Here is a 23,166-nt window from a genome sequence, read left to right as displayed (position 1 = left end):
TGAAATGTTCGTGTTATGTCGTCTGTGCAGAGGTCCGTGAAGTGTTTGCGAAGGTTGTCTCAGATCTCAGGATCCCCTACACTCGTGTTCCCGTGGAGCCGGGTCTATACAGCTGCCCGTGGATACCAGCACACCTGCACAAATTCTACAAGCAGGTGGAGAAGGACGCTCTGGATGCCATCCCAGTGTTCAGACGCCATGGAATCAGGTCTGTTTGTATGAAACTGCTGGGACTAGACCAGGCTTCAAATTAAACCACACATATGCAGTGAGTGTCATCTCCAGTGTTGGCGAGTAACGGAGTACATGTGCCGTCGTTACGTATTTAAAACACAAAATATGAGTAACTGTATTCTGTTACAGTTACCGTTTAAAAGGGTGGTATTCAGAATACAGTTACTTTGTTGAAATAAATGGATTACACAGCGGTCTTTTCCTGTTTCACATGTTCGGCTCTGCCCTCTCTATTTTTGGTAATTCCCCGCTGGTGGAAACCCAAACAAAACACGCAATAAGAGGCTCTGATGTCTGCGTCTCAGCCTCGCGTCTCATAATGTCATTTTAAAAATGATTCAATATGAAGGCAGAGTGTTACAGGCCCTAAAGCATGCAGCCTGATGGGCAGCGTAGTCCGTGCTGCAGGGAGGATGGACTGCTGTACCCGTGATGTGTCTGTGAGCGAGGGGGGAGGAAAAGGAAAAGTAGGAGCTTTAACCGAGCAGAAACTGGAGCTGGAAGCATGTAAATATAATAATAACCACTGCAGCCAAACAGAGAGCCTGACGAGCCCAGCTGTGAGTAAGCTGTTAAGACTCGACTGTACTCTGTGTTCGTGTTTCCTCTGAAACAATAAGTTCTGTTGGAGCCTTTCAACGCCTCTCTCTGTCTCTGCTAGCAAAGTGACCCAGACAACAAAGTAAAGCTAGTTTTCAGCTACAAGCCGACACGAACCCGACGTATCAGCCAGAGGTCCCTTTACTACGGTTCAGAGCCGCTGACCTGTTTTATATACGCGTGGAATAGTTTTCTACACGAGGTCGCTGCAAAAAGTGCAGCCTTACCTAATGTCCACCTACTGTTACTCATTTATATTAAGATTTAAACATCTAGCTGGTGTTGGTGTGGAGAGTAACCTGCAGTAATAGTAATAAATCACAGCAATAGGACATTCATGTAGCTGTAAAAAGCATGATAATATATTAAGTAATCCAAAGTATTCAGAATACGTTACAAAATACATTTTGGGGCATGTAATCTGTAATCTGTAGTGGAATACATTTCAAAAGTAACCTTCCCAACACTGGTCATCTCTAAGGTTTTACATGTCAGGACATAAATGTGATCGAGTCCTTATCGAGGTTTAAACTGAATAAACCGGATGCAGACGCAGCGTTTGAGAGTGCACCTCAACACGGAGAGGCCAACAGACGCCACCGTGCTAGCTTGAAGCGTCTGTGTACCCTCCAGTAGAAACACACCCCTGTCTGATCCCACACTGACACTTTTAAACTGCACCTTCATGATGAACACACGACATGAAACTTCTCGGTCTTATTGTTTAATTGTCCAGAATTATCACACAGGAAACAGAAATCCTAAAAAAGTCATTACCAGCATTTCAAAATATTCAAGTACCATAAAAACAAATGTAACTGAAAACAATAATAATGCTGAGAAACATTTTACACACGCTATTGTTTATTCATCTATGAAATATTGTGAGTTGTACTTTTATTTTCTAAAGCTTCATGTTCGCTGTATATTTAAAGGAGACCTACTCTGCATAATAAACTTTAAAGGCTCTGCAGTTTGAACAAATGGGCCTCTGTAGTTTTAAGTTCCTGGAGCTGAACTAGCCCCACACATGACTCTGCTGAGTGGGTTCCAGTATGGACCTGCACAGCACTGCTTTCCAGAGCACATTGTGGTTTTTGCAAACCTGACCCATGCTGCTGTTCTTGCATGAACGTGTAGAGCTGTAGAGTCGGAGTGTTTTTGCAGTGACGTCCAGTCCTGGGATGATCTTTGTCGAGGTGGCTTCTGTGCAGAAAAGATAAGCAGCAGTGATTCATGATCTTTCAGATCCGTGCTGCTGTCTTTGCCTGTATTTCTATACTAACACACACCTGACTGCAAACCTGCAAAAGCTTCTGCTTTTATAGAAGCGTTCATACTTATTGATGATCAGTTTATATGGTGCATGTGTTACCAGCACACGCTTCCCTCTGAAGTCCTGTGGAAGCAGCAGGGCTGGACTTTGGCTCCATGTCTGTTAGATAAACGATGGCACAGCTCAAGACTTTTGCACATTACTGTATTAGAACAAAGACAGATTTACTTAGTTTGCTACAAAAACAGGAAATAAATGCAGCAATTAAACAAATTTGTGAGCATACATGAAAAACACACCTAAGGCAAAACCAGAGTTCACACAACTCTGACCTGAAAGTCAGTATTTGGTGTGACCACCTCTATTCTCCATCACAGCCGGACTCTGTGGGGCGCTCGTGTTTTCTTTAAGTAGTCCTCAGAAATAATTCTCCAGGCTTCATCAAAGCTGGCTGCTGGCTGCTCTTTGTCCTGTTGTCTGTGCAGATGAGCCCAGTCAGCTCTACAGTTACTTTGAGTTTAAGCATCAAGCTTAAGTGTCACTGGTGGTGTTTCACAGTGCTGTCCAAACTCACCACACTTTCTTAGATTTTATATTTGGCTCCAGACTGTCTGAAGTCTTTCTCTGAACACTGGCAGCGTTTCACTCATTTGTTCAGTGTGATGCTTGTTTTCAGAGGAAGCTACTCAACACTGACCTGTGACTCAAGCACAGGAAAGACACCTGACTCAGGACACAGTGATGAACCAGAGTTTCTACACATAACGCTGAAACGTAGTAAAGGACTAGCTGCCTTTAGCAAAAAACTTCAGTATCTTTGCTAAGATGTTGTGACAAGCTTAAGTGTCTCATTAGAGTTTCCAAAGAGCTGCTGGGCAGAGTGTGGAGAGTGTCTTTAAATAAAGGAAACTGGACAATTGGAGGACAAGAGAGTTTGTAGAGAGTTTCTGATGTTGCACATATGAGAAACATGAATCGTAACAATTTTCCTCCTCCACAGGTGGCCAGATGTGTACCTGGGACTGACCACCATGGGGCAGAACATGTCCATCCCAAGCCTGCACAGGGCCCTCAGCTACGCCTTGGCTGCAAACCCTTCATCCTCTACCTCCAGCTCTGTGCAGGGTTCACATCAGCCTGTGGTCACAGCTGAGCTCATGGTCCACCCGGGGTACCCCAGTCACCCCAAGGAGGGAGGCTGTGGAGAGGGCCCCGACGACTTCTCCCAGTCTGCTGACAGGCAGCACGAGCTGAGTGTTCTCAAAGATCCATCTGTGCTGGCTCTCTATTGCCAAGAGAGAGTGCAGCTCTGTGCCTTCAGAGACCTGTGACTGCCCTCAGCTTCCAAATGTTGCTCAGTTACCACTGATGTTTGTAGTAACACGACTTTATGCTGCCCTACAAACTGAGACTGATCAAATTAGCTCGTAGCAGCCTTTAATGAGTGGAACTGTCCATGAGTCTAGCCTGAGGATGGCTGTCAGAGCAGCACATGATACACCGTGTAGAAATGTCTAATGAAGGCACAGTGTTCACTGCAACACTGTTTTAAACTAATGAATCATTTTACTAAAATAATCAGCAACATATGTTCAGAGCTCTCATCATAAGTATGTTTGGTAGTTTTCAGATTATAGAATAAAGGAGCTGTATGTGTGTTCATGGCCCTGGTTTCCAGCTGCTGAGCAGGGACACTTTTGAACTATCTCAGGTCTGGATGTGTGGAACTACAGAGAGCTTCAGTAGTCTTTATAGATATGTTCTTTGTATTTCAAAGCTCATATTTTCATGTTGAAACCGTTTTCTGTCTGCTGTCATCAAACATCAGAACTGAACAGCTCTGGGGAATAAATGATGGTGAACTTTTTTTTCTTTGTTGTTTCTTTCAAACCACTTGCAGCGTAAACCTGATCACCAACAACAAATGCCTTAATTATCTTAAAGTGCCAGTTTTTGACTTTCTGCATCCATCTGTGGGAAGCTGCACGAAATCTAAATAAAAACAGATGCTGTGTTTGTCTGTTTTGGCTGTTTTTTGTCAGGGTTGTTTGCCATGTTAAAAATCAACTGATGATGAAATCTCCTGTTTATACTAACTGTGTTATTTAGAGGGTGCATGACTCTGCAGGTGAACAGGTGAGTTTGCTGTCCGTGATGGATTTAAAGCTGTTTGGGACTGGAACACAGTGTTTGTGTTGCGTCGGTCAGCTGTGCACCTCTTGATTTTGTAAGGTGGCACGCTGTGCGCGGCCGTCACAGCTGGATTAGAGGCGTGAGTGTGCGATGGTGCCAGTGTTTACTACAGTTTTAATGATAATCCTGCACAGAAGCTCAGAGACGTACTGACACAGTGTTGGAACTGTTTGAAAAGTTGAGTTTGTGGAAAGAACGTGACTCCTTCCTCTTACCAGCACGTACGTCTGAGTGACACAGCTGTCGCTCAGGAGAATACTGCAGTGGCTTCCTGCCTCTTAACAGTGGGCATAAATACAAGCGACTGAAGGCCCCTTCACACAGGACATCGCTGCACTCTGAGCAGACATCAAGACAAAATCTGTTTCAATCATCCAGGTAAGTAAAAGTTGATTCTGCTCATCTGGATGTTGTCAGTGGGAAAAGTGCACTTTGACTTTTGTGTTTCATCTATGAATCTTTATTTTCATGACTTATATTTTATATATCAAGTATAACTCGTGGGTTAGTTTGTTGATCCTGCTGGGACCTCTGGCACTGGCATCGTTGGTACTCACTACCACAGACTGGTAGAAGACCTCCCAACATCCTTCTGCACACATTATAGGGTCTGAGCTTCCTTAGAAAGTAGTCTGCTCATGCTCTTCTTACAGTGCTTTGCAAAAGTATTGTGCCCCCTTGAACTTTCCCACATTTTGTCACATTACAGCCACAAACATGAATCAATTGTGTTGGACTTCCACGTGAAAGACCAACACAAAGTGGTGCACACGTGAGAAGTGGAACGAAAATCAGACATGATTCCAAACATTTGCCACCCAGAAGCCGATGTTGTTCACAGGACAGCAAGAGTCAACGATCGGGATGCTCTTGTCGTCGTTATCGTTCCCCTCCTACGTTTTATTTCCCCGATTTCAGTGTTTTTGCTTCACAACTAAAGCGTGCAGTTTACTTTGTGCACTAACATGGACTCGAATCAACCAGCGCCACCTCTGGCCAAGTGCCACAGCCTACAGCAGCGTTTGTTTTCATTCAAAGTCTTTATGGCTTTAATACCTGGTGGGCCGGTCTCTAGTCAAAATGCCCGCTTTTTTTGTCCCATTCCAGCCCTGCAGGTTAGTAGTGGCAGTGTCACCATGCCAGCTGACTGTATTTCATCATCAGCCAGTGTTGTTCTTTATCAATATTACCAAAGTTTACCATAAGGCAGCATAGAAAGTATTTACTTGCTTTCAGGTTTTATTCAAATATTAGTCTTTTCAGTTGTTTCCCCACTTTTTTCCTGTTTCACAATCAAACACCAGTTTGTGAGAAGATTATCTTCTTTTTTTAACAGGCAGATAAAGTTTTACATTGGCATTGGCTAATTTGTCAATTGTTTGTTACAAATGTTCGTATTTTAATATAAAAAAAATGTTTTTGCCCAAAACATATGTGCACTACATGTCAGTAAAAATACTATGCAAATATTGCTGTCCTTGAATGCTGAGTAAACACTGACAAAACACTGATTGTATCTCTTGTACTTTATCAACGCAGTATCTAAAAACTTTGCACCGTAGTGGTTAAAATCTCATTCTAATAAGAGTTAAAAGTGCATTTGGTTATTAGGTTTACAGGGTTATTGAATTATGGTGAACGGTTGTTCTTGCTGATCGGCGTTGGCTTAGCCCTGGTTTATCGGAGAAATAAGAGAGCGGAACCAGCTGTTCAAACCCCCCCAAGGCTGCCTGCTGGAATCGAAGCGACGGGACGAGGTGCGACCTCTCACAACGAACGTAATATGGTCAACACCTTGGAGACGCTTGCAGCTGCTGTGAAGGCTCAAAACAACACCATTGAGCGTATGGTGGGAAACATCAGAGAGAGGCCTGCTCAGAATGACACCCTTGAGTGACAGTTGGAAGACATCGCGGAACGGATCACTGCAGTTGTGAGGTCTCAGAATCAAAAGAATGACAACACCATGGAACAGAAGTTTGATACCATCATGGGGAGGCTCGCGACTCTCCAACGGGAGATTGAGAGACCAGCGTCAGAGTGTTAAAGAGCAGCCTGAAAATTCTCCTGGGCTGCTCGCATGGAAATTTACAAAATCAATATCAAAATTGCGGACCCCCATCACGGCGCCAGCTGCAGGCCCAAGGCTGGAGCCGAACAATCACTCCCTGATAACGACTGTGTTATGACTGTCCTTCCCATCCCATGCAAGGACACCTGGGTTGGCTGGAAGACTGTTTACTTAGGCTGGCAGGGCGAAGGACACTGTCTCAGCTGAACTCTGGACACACACACACACTTACACTGATATGCACACACTCATCCCCCCTCCCTTTCCAAACGCCTTCGATGCTTTTGCCCTACCGGGGAAGATGGCAGTCAACTGGACCAGCGCAGATGCTGCAGGACCGGATGCGCTGCCTACACCGGCTCTCTCTCACCTTTACCCGCCCCTGTTGCTTGTCTTGTGTTTCTGTGGTGTGTTGATAGTCATGTGCTTTTGTGCTGAGGTGTTTTTTCTGTTATCAAACTGTTCTCCCACCAGGAGCTCAGTCTGAGTGGAGTTTTTTTCTCCTCCTCTTACCTCATGTAGTGTATTTTCGTTGTTTTTTTCCTATCAGCCTACCTTCTGACATGTCTCCCCAATGTGATGTTTGTGTAAAGTTGGTCAGAAGGTTTGTAAGTGCGCATGCGCCATTAGCGTGCTGCCTGCTGTAACCCTAATTTCCTTCGGGATTAATAAAGTATTCTGATTCTGATTCAGTTGGTAGAATATTTTTTAACATTATCTGCCAATTACATCTGCCACCCTTCTCCAAATCTGTGCCCCTACCTGGCCCCCCAAACAAAATTTTTCTAGACACGCCACTGGAGGTGTGACGTGTGCAGCTGGGACACTACCGCGTGGGTTGTCTCACATGCTGCTGCCGCTGGCGAGATGTACACGGTTATCGCGATGACTTGCGAGAGCTCCCGCGGCAGGTAATATGGTCGGATGCTAACCGCTAAAAGCTCCACATCACGAGTAAAGTGCTGCTCCTTAACACTGATGTGCCCCGATTTACACCACCTCTCGTTCACACACATCACAATCCCCCCACCTTTCCTCTTGCCGGTCTCCTTTGCGTCCTGATCCGCTCTCACCAGGTGAAATCCCGGAACAGTCACGTGACAGTCTGGAGTGAGGTGTGTTAGCCACGACTCTATGTAGCACATCGTGCTAACCTTCCGGTGCTCCTGGAGTCTGGTCAGCGCTGCCAATTCCTCGATCTTACTGGGGAGAGATCTGACATCTCCCATAATGATCGAGGGTACAGATGGTTTGCACCATCTTTCCACTCTGACACTTAGCTCCAGCTCTACGTGACTATCACACCCAACCACTGCAGTGTCATCAGAGGACTCACGTTTCATTGTTATACTGGAAATCTGAGGTGTACAAGGTAAATAGGAATGGTGATAGCACTGTAGTGCCCCAGTATTACTGACCACCACAACACACAGGCTACCCACCAGCCAGACAGACAGCGATCCAGGAGACAGTAGAAGTGCTGACATCCTGACCAGCTTTCCACTCTGCAAAAGGGGTTGGATGGTATTAAAGGCACTGTAAAAATAAAAAACATGATTCTTACAATGCCACTTTCCACCTGAGAGTGAGAATGCTGGAACAACAGGTAGATGAAAGCATCATCCACCCCCACAAAAGACTGGTGAGTAAACTGAAGAGGTTTCACCTGCAGGCTAAACTGGGCAAGAACCGCTCCAAGCACCTTCATGACATGAGAACCAGTCTGATCTGTCTTTCTTTAGTATTGGAACTAAACATGATGTCTTCCATAGTTCGACAACTTCTGCTGCTGGAGTCTCAGGTTGCAGATCATCTGCAGAGGTTTATTTGAAGAGTTTCAGTCAGGTTTCAGAGCTCATCACAGCACAGAAACAGCTTTAGTGAAGGTTACAAATGATCTTCTTATGGCCTCTGACAGTGGACTCATCTCTGTGCTTGTCCTGCTAGACCTCAGTGCAGCGTTCGATACTGTCGACCATAATATCCTATTAGAGCGATTAGAACATGCTGTAGGTATTACAGGTACTGCACTGCAGTGGTTTGTATCATATCTATCTAATAGACTCCAGTTTGTGCATGTAAATGGAGAGTCCTCTTCACACACTGAGGTTAATTATGGAGTTCCACAGGGTTCAGTGCTAGGACCAATTCTGTTTACATTATACATGCTTCCCTTAGGCAGCATCATTAGAAGACATAGCATACATTTACACTGCTATGCTGATGACACCCAGCTCTATCTGTCCATGAAGCCAGATAACACACACCAATGAGTTAAACTGCAGGAATGTCTTAAAGACATAAAGACCTGGATGGCCGCTAACTTTCTGCTTCTTAATTCAGATCAAACTGAGGTTATTGTACTCGGCCCTGAAAATCTTAGAAATATGGTATCTAAGCAGATTCTTACTCTGGATGGCATTACCTTGGCCTCCAGTAATGCTGTGAGGAACCTTGGAGTCATTTTTGACCAGGACATGTCCTTCAATGCACATATTAAACAAATATGTAAGACTGCTTTCTTCCATTTGTGCAACATCTCTAAAGTTAGAAATATCCTGTCTCAGAGTGACGCTGAAAAACTAGTTCATGCATTTATTACTTCCAGGCTGGACGACTGTAATTCATTATTATCAGGAAGTCCTAAAAACTCCCTGAAAAGCCTTCAGCTGATCCAAAATGCTGCAGCAAGAGTCCTGACAGGGACTAGAAAGAGAGAGCAGATTTCTCCTGTTTTGGCTTCCTGTTAAATCCAGAATTCAAAATCCAGCTCCTCACATACAAGGTCTTAAATAATCAGGCCCCATCTTATCTTAATGACCTTGTAGTACCATATCACCCTATTAGAGCACTTCGCTCTCACACTGCAGGCTTACTTGTTGTTCCTAGAGTATTTAAAAGTAGAATGGGAGGCAGAGGCTTCAGTTTTCAGGCCCCTCTTCTGTGGAACCAGCTTCCAGTTTGGATTCAGGAGACAGACACTATCTCTACTTTCAAGATTAGGCTTCAAACTTTCCTTTTTGCTAAAGCATATAGTTAGGGCTGGACCAGGTGACCCTGAATCCTCCCTTTGTTATGCTGCAATAGACGTAGGCTGCCGGGGATTCCCATGATGCACTGAGTTTTTCCTTTCCAGTCACCTTTCTCACTCACTATGTGTTAACAGACCTCTCTGCATTGAATCATATCTGTTATTAACCTCTGTCTCTCTTCCACAGCATGTCTTTATCCTGTCTTCCTTCTCTCACCCCAACCAATCACAGCAGATGGCCCCGCCCCTCCCTGAGCCTGGTTCTGCTGGAGGTTTCTTCCTGTTAAAAGGGAGTTTTTCCTTCCCACTGTCGCCAAAGTGCTGCTCATAGGGGGTCATATGATTGTTGGGTTTTTTTCTCTGTATCTATGAAGCGCCTTGAGTCGACTTTTGTTGTGATTTGGCGCTATATAAATAAAATTGAATTGAATTGAATTGAATTGAAGAGATGCTGAAGGATGAAGGCTGGGCCTCAGAGATCTCAGGACCCTGGGACTGATGTAATCAGGGCTTACAGCATTGTTCTGTCTCCCCCGTGGCTCTGTCACCTGTGTGTCCAGAGTTGTATTGTCCTGTGTTTTACAGCCCACATACTGCTGGATAGTTGGCAGAGTCACTGGAAGTGCATGGTGTGAGCGACTGGTGGCTGTTGGGCCAGAGCAGAGCAAGGAGTGACAGCTGATCCTAAAGGCTGATTGTGTTCATCTGGAAGTTTCCAGTGGGAGAAACGTTTCATCATCATCATCATCATCAGGTGACGTCTTCAGTCTCAGCTGACTGCAGGTTTCCAATCTTATAAACAGGACATTTGCACGATGACTGAAACCAGCCCAGTGAAGGAACAAAGGGCTGTGAGGTCAGTTTGTTGATCATTAATAGGCAAACAGTCATGATCACTGATTAACAACACTGATCAATGATCAATGGCCACGAGTAGGGATGGGTATCGTTTAGGTTTTATCCGATACCGGTGCCAAACCGGTACTTTTGAAACGGTGCCGGTGCTCAAACGGTGCTCAAACCGGTGCTTAAAGAATGGAGAACACAAACTTTGTCCAAAAACCTCTCATGTTCAGCTGGTTTTTTTTGTAAAAAGATAACAATGTTAGCCTTTTCTGCAGCTATGGGGCATATATGGTATCACTCTTGGCTGGAAGCAGTGCTTAAACAATGGAAAAAACACAAACTTTGTCCAAAAACCTCTCATGTTTAACTGTTTTCCACTTTTTCTTTGGTCATTTTAGCCTTTTTGGCCAGGGTGAAGGGAGTATCTGCCATCAAACAAGAAGACAGCCGCATGTAGCTATGATGGTGTTTGCTAGTTCACCTTACATGCATTAATGTAATAACGTGGTTAGCCTACTCAACGTAAATTACACACGAACAACATGAAGCTACTCACGCAGAGAAGAACGGCTGCTGCTGCATCATCATCCGTCATCATTTCTGCTACACTGGCAGGGCTAGGGGCCAGGACTCTCCTCTTCTGGTTCTTGGGGGATGTTGCTAACTCCGGGTCCGATAACAGGCACCACACCCGCAGTAGATGTGCTCGGTGTGAGGTCTCGCAGCAAGCTATCAAATACGGCGCATTTTTGGGCTTTTAAAAAAAACGCTATGCGTCGCCAGGTGTTTCATCGGATTCGAGGTGTTGCCTCCTTTGACAGTATCACAGTATCAGCTTAAAGCACTTGTTGCTGCTGAGTTTGCATCTTTTGCTGTGAAGTACAGCCAGACTTTTGACCGCTTCGCCTTGGGCATTTTAAACCTGTAGCTCTGCTCTAAAAGAACGTACGTACCTGGCCCCGCCTACTATCCTCGGAAACGTAAAATGATTGGCTAGAATCCAAAGTGTATCACAGCTCAGGAAAAAAAGCACCGAAATGTGCGCTGCTTTTCGGTCTGGTTACTACCGTTTATGTCAGAACCCGGACACCGGTACCCATCCCTGGCCACGAGTACCATTCTCATAGCAGTCCTCCTGGCTCTTAACAGCGTGCACTACACTACTCTGTTTGTGTCGGGGGACCCGATCCTTGGGGTGGACCAGTTTTTAGCCACAGAGATGCTGCGTTTAAAGAAAGTGTGTCTTAACTGTTCCCATACTCCTGACGCATTAGGCACCAGCAAAGGTTTTCTCAGTATTCAAACCTTAAATACTGATCTGTGTGCGTAGGTTTACACGTCAGCTTTTAAATGTCCCCCATTACTGATGGAGTGATAGCAGAGTTCACTGTGAAAACATAAACCATGACAAGCACAGACACTGGATGTAGCACACACTTTCATGAACACTGTTTGGCTTCAGCTCTTTGTAAGGTGTAACTTTGCTCTCTTTTGCGTCTGGCTCACAAACCAACACGAGGAAGCCACAGACCGGTTGTAGCACCTCCTCTGCACACTGACAGCAGAGCACTGCAGGCCGACGGGCCGGCCTTGGAGAGGAGCAGACACCCTCCGTCTGCTCAAACATGAATCCCACTTCTGAGTGTTTACACTGTAGGTCAGCTGAGTGTAAGGCTGCTGCCTCCACCAGCTGGTGGTGATGAGTAAACACTGATCAATACAGCAGACGAGAGTTCTCCCAGTAAATAACGTGTGAAACGCTCAGTTCATTGTCAGGTGAGACAGTCACAGGAACATGTTCTGGACTGCACCACCTTTTTCCTCATTGCTCACATTGCCGTCTCTGTCAGCCCGAGCAGTGAAGAAGCTGAGTACTGTGCTTTCAAGTTTTACATTTGGCTAAGACCAGCATGTCCCTACAGACGCTGTAGAGGAAGTCCAACTGTGTCCCCAAGCACAGTCTCAGGAAGAGGTGGGCAGACCTGCAAAGGGTCCTGAACCCATCAGCAGGACTGGTATTTGTAAGGAAGAAGAGGAGGAGCACAAAATGACCTCCAGCAGGTCGCTGTGTGGATGTCTCTGATCAGTCACTCAAAAACAGACATGAGGCTGGCCTGATGGCCCAACATGAGCCCATAATACTCTGGACTGGTTCTTATACAGCACTTTTCTTCTCTGCCTTACTGCAACGCGCCTCATTCGCCCATTCAATGACTTTTTACTGTGCTTAAGTTCTTTCTAACATTCACACTCTGATTGATGCGTCGGAGAACAACACGAGGTTAATATGTTGGCTTGCAGACTGGAGCAGCCAGGGATCAAAACACCAACCTTCCAGTTAGCAGACCTGCTGTGCCCGTTGAGCTGCAGCCACCCCACCTGCACAGAGGTGAGGTGCAGCAGGCGGTGCACTGTCGAGGGCAGCTTCACGCCTTCATTTGCATCCAATCAAAGTTTCAGGTCATCGATTGTGACTGTGACCTGCTTACTGGACATCTCAAAGCCTGGAGCTGCCTGTAGTAGAAGCAGTAATCCTTACATGTATAACGTCTGCTGCACGGAGACAAAAACTAGTCTCAGGCCCAAATAAAGTCATGTTAGCCATGAAATGCTGAGTTCATTGTCATTTGCACTAAATCTCCACTGTTTGAATACCCAGAGTCATTGAATGGACCGTGTCATGGTTTGAATATATTTATCCAACTTGACCATTGTTGGAGTCAAATTGTTAAATGTTGTCATTGTGTTAGTTAAATTTGTGTTAGTTCAAACTGTATGATCAAAGACATTCTTTTGTTTCTGACGCCGTCCGCAGCCTGTTGAGCGGTGGGGAGGCTGTAGTGTTTATTACAGGCACATCCTATGTGAGGCTTCTGTTTTCTTTAGCCTCCTGAGACCTGAACTCTTCCACAGCAGCATTTTTAATTTCTCTTTGATATTTGGGCTGATTGGGACCTGGTGAATGTAAAAACAAAGAATTACCCGATTTATTTATTTTTTTACCTGATTTTGGTTTCTGAGAAAAACGAGAGCCACATATGAGGATGTGTTTAGAATTTCGATAGAACAGCAGCAGCATAACGTCCTCGTCAGTGGACATCAGGCCCTTGCAGAGCAAAATTTAGTATTTTGGTCTAATTAACCCAAAATGTGATGTCCACACGTGTGGACGACAGGTCCTATGAGGTTAGTAAACTTCCTGCCTTTATGACCTTTTTGTGGGCAGCAGGTCACAGAAACACAACCCCAAACACACACATACAGATGGTCGCACATACATGCATACACACGCATGCTTACACGTGCACACACACAGTACCTTATCTTTTATAACCATAGGGGGGTTTACAATGGGTGGTGCTGTGTGTACTGTAACTGTTTTCAATGAAAGGCAGCAAGCGGAGGCCGGGGTGGAAGTGGTCTGAACGAGGGCAGAAGGGCTGCTCTGAGATCCTCCCTTGCACAAGTAAAATCGCTGTTCGTCTTGCTTCCTTAATGGGAATAAGTCTCTAAACCAGCGGCCTGTGGAAGCGCAGACCCAACAACCATTACAGTTAATATGCCATAAAACAGCTTTATTCTCATATTGGCTCAAATGGCAGATATTGCCCAGCTAAGAGTCCCCTAGTCTTTCATATGTTTTCACCATCTAAATCTAATGTGTTGGTAGATGCTACCATTACTATTGTATGGCACAATTTTATCTGTATGTGCTTATAGCATGGAGTTTAGCTGCTGTCAGAACTACTGTGGGCCTCCATTATTCACCGAGCTGTAGATAAAGGGTCCGTTGGTGTGAACAGAGATTTGATAGTTTGAATGTTATAACTTTGCTTTTCTTCAGGCCAACAGCAGGGAGCTCTCTGCAGCCCTGGACTGACGCGGTGTGTTATCTCTGTTAGCCTGTTCTTCCCCTCGCTGCGCTCTCTAAATACCTGTGGTGTGTTTTTTTTAAACACCAAATCCCAGTTTATGCTGGAAGTGGAGTGAATCGGTCCCTCTGTAAGCAGCACTGGATCGAGTCCCAACACAACATCCCCACAGCACCAGGAAAACATGGAGGCCAAATGGTAAGCCATCATCTTTATTATGAAACAATATTGGGAGCAGATCAAATAGCTGTTACATGGTGTCGTTTGGCCGCTGCAGTCCCTTTCCATGTCCCGGCACATCCCTGGACGGCCAGCCCTCTCCCAGCTGCCTTCTAGGTTACCGTTTCTTGGACGATCTCCAGGAGCTGATCCAAGCTTCAAGCTTAGCGTCTCCTTCCCCCAGCTTGATAAGTTAGGCCCCTCCCAGCTGGGACTATGTGAGTATGTCTCAGTGTACTACAGGTTCCTGGTTCTAAACATGGTTATACTGGGCACCCAGCAGGAGGAAAGGGGACATGCATGGAAATTCAAATCAATCCAACACATTCTTGCAGATTTTATACACAAGTGTCAATCAAAAAAAAGACGTTTGGGAGCCAATGGCTGTTGAGGAGGGCGGGTGAATGGCTAACCATCTGTGATGCAGAAGTTTTCAGCTGCATGTTTTTAGTGTTTGAAAATCTTTAACACTCAGAAGTCATCTCTGGCATTTCTACAATAACTCGACTCATGTACGGCCTAACATTGTCAACTGTTACAGACTCTGGGGGAGGAGATGTGAGATGTTCCACAGAGTACGGTGCATTTCTGCAGCCAAACATCGGCCTGAGCTACGGCAACTCTCATTTCACTACTTCATGTGTTTCAGCTTAAAATGTTACACAAGATGGGCCAAATGAAAACCAACAAAACCAAAAACAAACACACTCGTCTTCTGCTTTTCAAAATAAAAGAATCAAATATTTATGACCAATCATGTCTAAGTGAGATCCATTTAAAACAGGAGCTGTTTCTACTGAGGAAAAGCCAAAAAAGCCCAAAGAAAATTAACACATGTTCCCTTAGCATTTCTTTTTTCCATTTTTCACTTTAAGAAAGAGTAGAAAGTTAGAAATGGTCTGGAGATCTACGGCGACGAGGACGAGAGAGAGAAAGCGGTCTGATCCACAGAGAGTCCTGCTTGGCTGTCGCTGCCTGGCCTCAGCGGGGCAGCTCCAGGGCCGTTTAAAGGAGCGCTATGTGAAACGGGGGGGGGGGGGGGCCGAGGAGGTGGCGAGCTGCTGGTGGGGGACGGAGCGGGGAGGGCAGAGGAAGATCAGTATTTGGTCGGACACGTGAAACAGAAGGGGGCTGGGGAGGGAGGCAGACAGAGGGCTACGCGCTCGTGACGTGATCAGTCCATTGGCCGCTTTTCTCCGTGTTTCTTTGTAAATTCTTCTGCGTTCTTCAAGAATTTTTTACGGTCTTTTGAGTATTCTTCTGCTAGGTCGGCCCTCAGGGGATGCTCGGGCTGGGGGTCGTTCACCAGCGCGATGAGGGACTGAATTACTGAAAGACACGAAGGAGATCGAGTCAGACACAAAATGCTTCCTAACAGGCCACAGCCTCCACTGTCACAGCAGTTTGTTTGTCAGGAGGCTGCAGTGTGCTGTGACTTACAGCTTTTCACAACTATCATCATGTAAAGCAAAGAAATAGAAAACATTTCTAAAAAGTAATAAAAACAAAACAGTCTGCAGCTTGTGCACTTAGATAAGTCTTTAGAGTCAGAGTGAACTCATGAGTTTGTGTCGTGAGAAAGTCCAACCTTCTCTTCGTCAGTCTCACATCATGCAAACACATGTTGTATGACTGTAGGTAACACACACTGACAGTGGGAAGCAGCTTCAGCTTAATGTTGTTGTGATTGTTTAAATAAAACTGTTTGTTGTGTGTGGACGTTTAGGAGACGCGCTCAGTGAATCCACAAACACAAACCCAGCGTGCCCTGATAGACCTGATCAGCACAGTCGTGTCGTTCTTCTGAAACGTGCACACATCATGTAAGTTCACTGATAAATCCATGGGACCGTTCTGAAACACTACAGAGGGCAACTGGGAACTGATTAACCAATGACGTTGCTGCAATAAGTCATGTGCACAGTAGAGATGGACCGATCCGATATTACGTATCGGACCGTAAATTACTGGATCGGATATCGGAGAGAAATTTTAAAAAAATGTAATCGATTCATTAAATAACAAAAGCGCCTCACAAAACTTGCGACACGCCGTAACTCTGCTCATAACCATAGCACGTCGGAGCAGCGTGGTGACGTGATAGAGCGGCTGTGTGTTTGTAGCCTCGCTACCAAACTCAGAGGAAGTTTTCCCAGAGAGAAGTAAAGCAAGTGTGTAAGTCCATCTCTGAATGTTTGTAAAGCATTCCAGCGTTAAGCTTAACAACCGATATATGGAGCGACTGCCTCTCCCTCCCTCTCCTGCTGCTGCTTCAATCATGAAACTGATCAATGATCAGCTGATCGTCTCTAGTTTGTTTTTGGCCCACTTTGCACCAGAAAGAGGAAACCAGCGGCTGAACAACAGCAGCACGTTTAAGCTTGATCAGCTGTTGTTAGAATGTATTTAATATTACTTTCTACTCCAGGATCTTTTTCTACGTAGCTGACGCTGGTAACTGTGCAGGGGCGGATCTAGCAAAGTTTAGCCAGGGGGGCCGATAGGGCATTAACAGGGAAAAGGGGGCACAAAGACATACTTTTCTTTCTTATTCTCATTTAAAATGTCGAGCTTTTAATAAATAATTATCCAAATCTTACACCCAAAGTTTTAATCTGATGTAAATGTATAGAAGTCCATTACTGTATATAGTAACTGTTAAGTCTAATATACCCTAGTAAGCTATAGTACTTTTTCCATCTCTGCAGTTCTGTTGAAGAAAGATGTTGAATCTATTTTTATTCTTGAAAAATAATTTATTTCTGTGCATTTTTTTTTTTTTCACACTGCATCAAATTAAAGTTGATTACATCGATTAAGCATCATGAGGTGGGGGGTGGGGGTTCACTATTTTCTTTTGTTGGGAGTTTGCAGCCCTATTAGTTAGGTTGCTTAATATTTCTGCTAAGTACTCTTTAAAATACCAGAGTAGGAGGATGGAGCAGGTTTAAGTTTATTAGATTGATCAGTTTTGCTGAACTATGAAATATTTTGGGTGCAGTGTGTTTTTTTACATACAGGAGTAACAGAATAGCTTTAGTGTTGTTGTTTATTTAAACTTGAGTATGAACTTATACAAAATGCAGCAAGATATTAAAAAACAGTTTTATTGATTAAAAAACACTATATCGGATTCATATCGGTATCGGCAGATATCCAAATTTATGATATCGGTACGGACATAAAAAAGTGGTATGGTGCCATCTCTCGTGCACAGTAGAGGTTAACCCCCATTTCAGCTGCGTGGTTGCATGTATGGTGTTTGTTGAGAGGACAGATGCTCTTCCACGTCAGCAGACTGAAGCTCAGCTTATGGGGAAACATTTAAACTATTGAATTAAAACTGTCAGATTAAAGATTAACCAGTGAGATGAAACCCTGCAGTGTGACGTATGTAACGATGTGTTTGACAGTAGAAACCATTATAACCTGATCTATAATGAAAGGCCAAAAGTTTACAGACGCTCACAGTAACTCTTCCAGGGTGAAGCGACTGTACGGCACATGTTTAAGGACTTTTAAAAAAAGAAGAAAGAATTGGATGCACAATTTTAAATCCGTCTGTCAACTCAAACGTCTGATCTGACGCTGACTTTTCTCCACGTGGGCAGCTGCAGGTTAACGTGTCCTCTCCTACACCTCAGCAAAGTGCTAACACATCCAAATAACTGGCACTTATGTCCAACTGTTGAAACTGGTGATCCCAGAATCTGCAGTCATTTAGAAACGGCTGCACTGAGCTCCTGGGATGCTCTTAAAAGCCCAACATTAACCCTACTGAAGAGTTTGTAGACTGAGGTTAGGGTTACAGAGATGGCTCCATGACACCAAACCAACTGGAATGAACTCTACCCACTGTGCCCAGAACGGTGGTCAAATATCCTGCCAGAACTATGCTAAAGGCCAAGCCCCACTCACTGAGGGGCAGTTTGCTTTCAGTCGTAGTGTGGATCAGACAAAATCAATCCAAACTTGTTTCTAAAGTGGTTAAACGTGCTCGCTGCACAGTCACTCCACCCTGAAAGAAACCGGTTCAAAGAAATCATTAAAGGACCCAAATTATAACGACATTTATACCCACGAGCACTGTGGAAACTCTGACCACAGATCTCCCTCGTTCACACTAGCACCTCGTCTCCACTCTGTTTCCATGACAACTGAGCACCACCCCAATGATGATGGGTTGTTATAGCAAGGTGGCCCAAACAATGGAGCAGACTGAGGATTATAGCTGCACCTGCACCCATCGTTGGACCACAGTGTTGGTTTATGTGCAGCTGTTTCCCTCCATGTTTCACAAACACTGGTGGGGTTGATTGTTGTCTGCTGACATCACACTTTCTGCCCGACTCTGCTCGCTTGAAACCGTCACCAGGTACTAAAAGCTGTCTGGCAGCAGGTCCTACCACCTGAGGGACAACACTGAAAGCTGAGTCGGTGCTGAGTTCATTCTTGTTTTTCACGTACACTTTGTGATAAACTCCGCAGGTTTCTCTTTGTTTCTTTCAAACTGAAATAACACTCAATGTTTAAGATTTAGGGAATAAATGTTCCCTAAACCGTGAGTAGGAGTCATCTCTGTGTCTCCTGCTTCGCTGATAAAACAAACAGGTTAGCAGCTGCAGTAGCAGCGATATAAAAACACACAGCCGTCTAAACGATGTGACGCTTTACTGAGTCACAGAATCGTCACAGCTTCCTGTTACTATAGCTGTGCTGTTCAATAAATACAAAACATACTAAACACTGTTTTGATCACACAACCATGCGTGTGCATAAAACACGCTTTCTGCTCTGTTCGTCACACGGAGCTCTATGTGAAAATGCTCTGAGCCCGACAGACGGACAGTTACTGAAACAGGACAACGTTTTATTTTGGACACGGACTTTTTTTTCCCTGCAATCATCACGTCAGACAAAAATCAAAAGATGTGCAGCTCTCCAGCTCGCTGCGACTCACATCGAGCAGCCCTGTGTAAGACTTCAGCACCAACCTTGGTCAGTTTTGGTGGCAGGCTTCCAGTTCTCTGCACTGATCACAGGCAAGCACACCTGGCCCTTCTCATCAATGTTGGGGTGGTAGATCTTTGTCTTGAATGTGATCTTGGGAGGCTTGAAAGGGTACTCGGTGGGGAAAATGATTTCAATCCTGAATGCACCTTTGTCATAAGGAGGGTTGTCCTGAAAGGGAACCAATAAGGTTAGTAAGGGGAACCTCGGGCCTACGTATCTCAGACCAGCCAAAGAAGGAACAGCAGCTTACAGGAACAATCAGCCCTTGCCATGCCAGTAAGTTTGATTCCTCAACTTGAATGTTTCTGAAGTTTTTCATTCCAGACTTGCGAATCTCATCAAGTTCCTGAAAGAACGAGCACACAGTTGATATTAGAAAGGTTATTACAGTCAATACAAGAAAAACAAAACATGTATGATTTTACAGAGTGGAAGGATGCACCACCCAAATGACACCACCAGTTTAGGACAGCGTAGCAGGAAGACGCAGCCTCCAAACTACACACCAGGTTTTAAACTGCGCTGAAATTATTTACACGTTCTTTCCTGAATGTTGATGTGAAGTCTAAGCAGAAAGTAGGAGCAAAGAAACAACAAGCTGATGTTGGTTTGGTTCCTGTTATCCACCTCAGAGGTCCCCAGTACTAAACAGCACCACCTCCAGTGTTTTCAGGTAAAGAAAATTAAAGCTGCTATACAATGAAACATGTCACTTAAAACAAATGACAAACCAACTGCAACATCTCAGCTTTGTAGAGAAGTGTTGTATATGGTAGATCTGAGGATGTGCTCAGCGCTACATGTTTTATTCACAGTATGTGTCCAGTGACCTGTTAAGCTCTAAACTGCTTGGATTGCAACTATTTCATTGCATAAAGTAGCAGCGTTGCACTTAATCCTAATTCATCACATGCTAAACAAACTCAAGCCTTCCAGCCAACAGGAGCGTTTCTCTTTCATTTCAGTGCAGCAGCCAACAGTGAAAGTGAAAGTGAACTACAACCTGCATCCAGCAGCACCACAGTGGACCTCCTAGTTTGCCATCAGGTTACTGGTTCTGTCACCAGTTTGACTTACGTTAGATTATGTTAGCTATTAGCTGAAACCCCCTGAGTGGCACTTACAGCCAGCCTCGTGGTTCCATCTGTGGCAGGTTTTTGTTGCACAGCTCGACGGTGTAAACGCGTCTAACACGTTTTTAGGGTAAAGTGATTGTGATTAATAAACAGCGTGTGACCGGTTTACGGTCCAACAGCACCGACGTTTGTTTCACGTGAATGAAATCCTGCCAATGTTAATCTGCATGTCCGCACTGAATAACTCCACCTGCATCAGTGAGCCGGTTCCAGGCCAGCTCTGCTCCGCGAGCTTTCAGCGTTGTTACTCCGGGTAACTTCAAACATACAGCCTCCTGTAACCGCCTCATTCAGCGCAGTGTACGTTTAAAGGCGGAAACGATAATCACGGGGAAACAAACGTAGGTTAACGCAGACCTTACGCAATATGCTACGACCACTACACAAAACGAAAGCAGCATTTAGTGTGTGTCGCCTTCAGGCCGCATTACTGGAAGTGTAACGCTGCGCTGTAGTTCACACCCACTTCCTAATGGCGAACTTCAAAGTCTGATTAAGTTGAAGTGTAGCTAGCTGAGACCTGGGGATAGCAACTTAGCTGATTAGCAAACGTCTTATGCCGTGGAAATTGACACGATCTCGGGCTGCCCGCTGCCGGATTGACTCCCTCGGTCACACAACTCAAGAGTTTCTGACGTTCAAACTGTAGATAAGAGACTTGAATGAGGTTTTTGGCAGCCCCGGGCAGGATCCCTGTAGATCCTCCGGCCTGATTTGGGACTGCTTAGTTGCCTAACGTTAATATTTGGTCGGCTGGGTGGTCAATGCTGACCTCTTGTTTCTGTTGAGCTACAGCTACAGCTGGACACTGACGGTCACTTAATGCAAATATACTCTGTAACGTGAACACGAGCCAAAGGACGGACGCTTCCACTAACCGTCAATACGTCCTTAAACATTAGAAACGATCAAAAAGAACGGCAACGACGGATTTACCTTGGCCAGCCTCCTGCTCGCCGCCATCTTGAAACTACTGTGTGTTCCCAGAATTCACCGCGCTGGGAATATGGGTCTGTTCCTGCGCTGAGGCTGATCAGGTTGGACATCCGCCTGTTTGTGAACATGCCGACATGTCCACGCCAGGAAGCGACGTGTTTAAATGCGGGATATCTGTAATTATGTATGTTACAAACATGTTGGGCTGTGAGCCGGAGCCGCGGGGGGAGACCTGAGCCTGAACCCAGCTGTGTCTGCTTCCGCTTTATTTGTTAGTATTAATGCAGGTGTTCGCATGTAGACCCCTGAAAACGCATGATGAGTTACACCTGTATGAGTCGGCTTGGTTAACCCTCAGCTCTGCTGTCAGTCTGTTGTAATTGGCTCATGCAACAGTCGTGTGGATGGCACAGAGCAAAAAGGTTCCATGTGCTTGTGCAACACTTTCAACAATAAAGTTTTATTTGAGTTCATGTTTCTACTTTAATATCACGTGCAAATCCATGTTCGCCCTGCACTTTCGTTCTAAAGCTACAAACATGTGTGAATCTGTCCATCAGCACTGCAAACAAGTACGGCTCAGAGCACGTTTCTGATGTAACCCCCCCCCACTGCTGCACACATGTATGTGCTGCACCACCCTGCTGTACAATGACCGTCGTCTCTCTCAGTATAGGATGATGTAGCTCTGCAGGTCATCCTTGTACCTGAACATTGAAAAGCGGTAGTCCACCTTCAGTTTGAATATTCAGACTGCACCGTCTCATTTATAAACATGTGTACACTGTGTTATTAGAAATTATTAATTAACTTTAGTCTGATGGCATTTATGTGGTTGTAAATTCTGTTTCACTGTTACACTTTGCTGTGACAGCACTGAGAGAGCAGGACAGAGAGGGTGAGAAAGAGACAGAGCTAAGAACAGGACAAGATCTGACACGTAGTGAAAGATGATACACACCAGGGAAGCTTCTGTTTCACTCATGATGATTTTATAGAACTACTCAGTGTGTGTGGACCACAAACCTGCTCTTATAACATAGATTATGTTGATCGTCTGCAGTGCCACAGCGTGTGGAGTGATCATGGCGACCCAAACACAGACGACCAGACGCAAAACTAGATTTTGACAAATGTGTGTCGTTCATTATGGCCGATAGCAAAACATTAACCAAAAGACAAACCCCTTTCTTTCCCTAAACTGGGAAAACTACAGACATGAAACCTGGAACAGTCAGAAATACCTGAACACTTGCATCAACATAGGACTGAGGATGACAGGAAGAAGAGTGTCTGCAAATGTGCACGTTAGGTGGAAAATCATCAAAGATTGCTTTATTATTTGGTCAACAGGTTGAAACGATGTTGTGATTCTCTTCTTACTGCTTTGCTGTAAGCCTACTGAGAAGTCCACTGCTCCCTCTCAGACATCTCCATACCTCCACAGGTATGGCACCTGGACCAGCTGCCTTTCCACTCCTCCTCCTTTCTAAGTCACTTCCTGACTCACCCACTGTCCATCTGTGCTCCTCAATCTCTCGTTTTCTGCACACTCCCATCACCTGTTAACACATCTCCATTCCTGTCCCTGATTATCTCCAGCTCCTTTCCAGCTCCATCTGTCAGCGTGTAGCCACTCAGCACTGTTCTTTCCCTCCTTCACATACAACTCACTAAGGCTTTTCCTTTGCCACGTCTGTCTTTCCTGTATGCCTAGTTTCCCAGTACTCCTGTCTGTA

At 45.0% G+C, this 23,166-nt stretch overlaps 2 protein-coding genes across 10 annotated transcripts in view; one reads left to right on the top strand and one right to left on the bottom strand.

Annotated features, from left to right (window-relative positions):
* ydjc (YdjC chitooligosaccharide deacetylase homolog) overlaps positions 1-3,977 on the top strand; it is a 31,914-nt gene extending 27,937 nt beyond the window's left edge. For all 8 annotated transcript variants that reach the window (XM_082555341.1, XM_082555346.1, XM_082555342.1 and 5 more), the window contains 2 exons: positions 31-208; positions 3,111-3,977. In XM_082555341.1, coding sequence (XP_082411467.1) covers positions 31-208; positions 3,111-3,441 — 509 coding nt within the window. In that variant the 3' untranslated portion in view covers positions 3,442-3,977. The remainder of the gene's footprint in view (positions 1-30; positions 209-3,110) is intronic.
* Positions 3,978-14,319: 10,342 nt separating this feature from the next.
* LOC309718476 (ubiquitin-conjugating enzyme E2 L3) lies at positions 14,320-21,599 on the bottom strand. 2 transcript variants are annotated; one of them, XM_082553738.1, is made up of 4 exons: positions 21,428-21,599; positions 19,606-19,701; positions 19,337-19,523; positions 14,320-15,671 (listed from the first exon to the last, which is right to left on the bottom strand). In XM_082553738.1, the coding sequence occupies exons 1-4, from the start codon at positions 21,452-21,454 to the stop codon at positions 15,517-15,519; spliced, it is 465 nt and encodes a 154-aa protein (XP_082409864.1). In that variant the 5' UTR covers positions 21,455-21,599; the 3' UTR covers positions 14,320-15,516. The 2 variants fall into 2 exon arrangements, with proteins under 2 accessions (XP_082409864.1, XP_082409865.1); XM_082553739.1 differs by lacking the exon at positions 21,428-21,599 and adding an exon at positions 20,682-20,873.
* Between the last annotated feature and the right edge of the window lie 1,567 nt (positions 21,600-23,166).

Source organism: Aulonocara stuartgranti (assembly GCF_965226115.1).
Source record: "Aulonocara stuartgranti genome assembly, chromosome: 12".
Taxonomy (NCBI): domain Eukaryota; kingdom Metazoa; phylum Chordata; class Actinopteri; order Cichliformes; family Cichlidae; genus Aulonocara; species Aulonocara stuartgranti.
The sequence above is the reverse complement of the archived record's forward strand: the minus strand, read 5'-3'. Positions and strand labels throughout refer to the sequence as shown.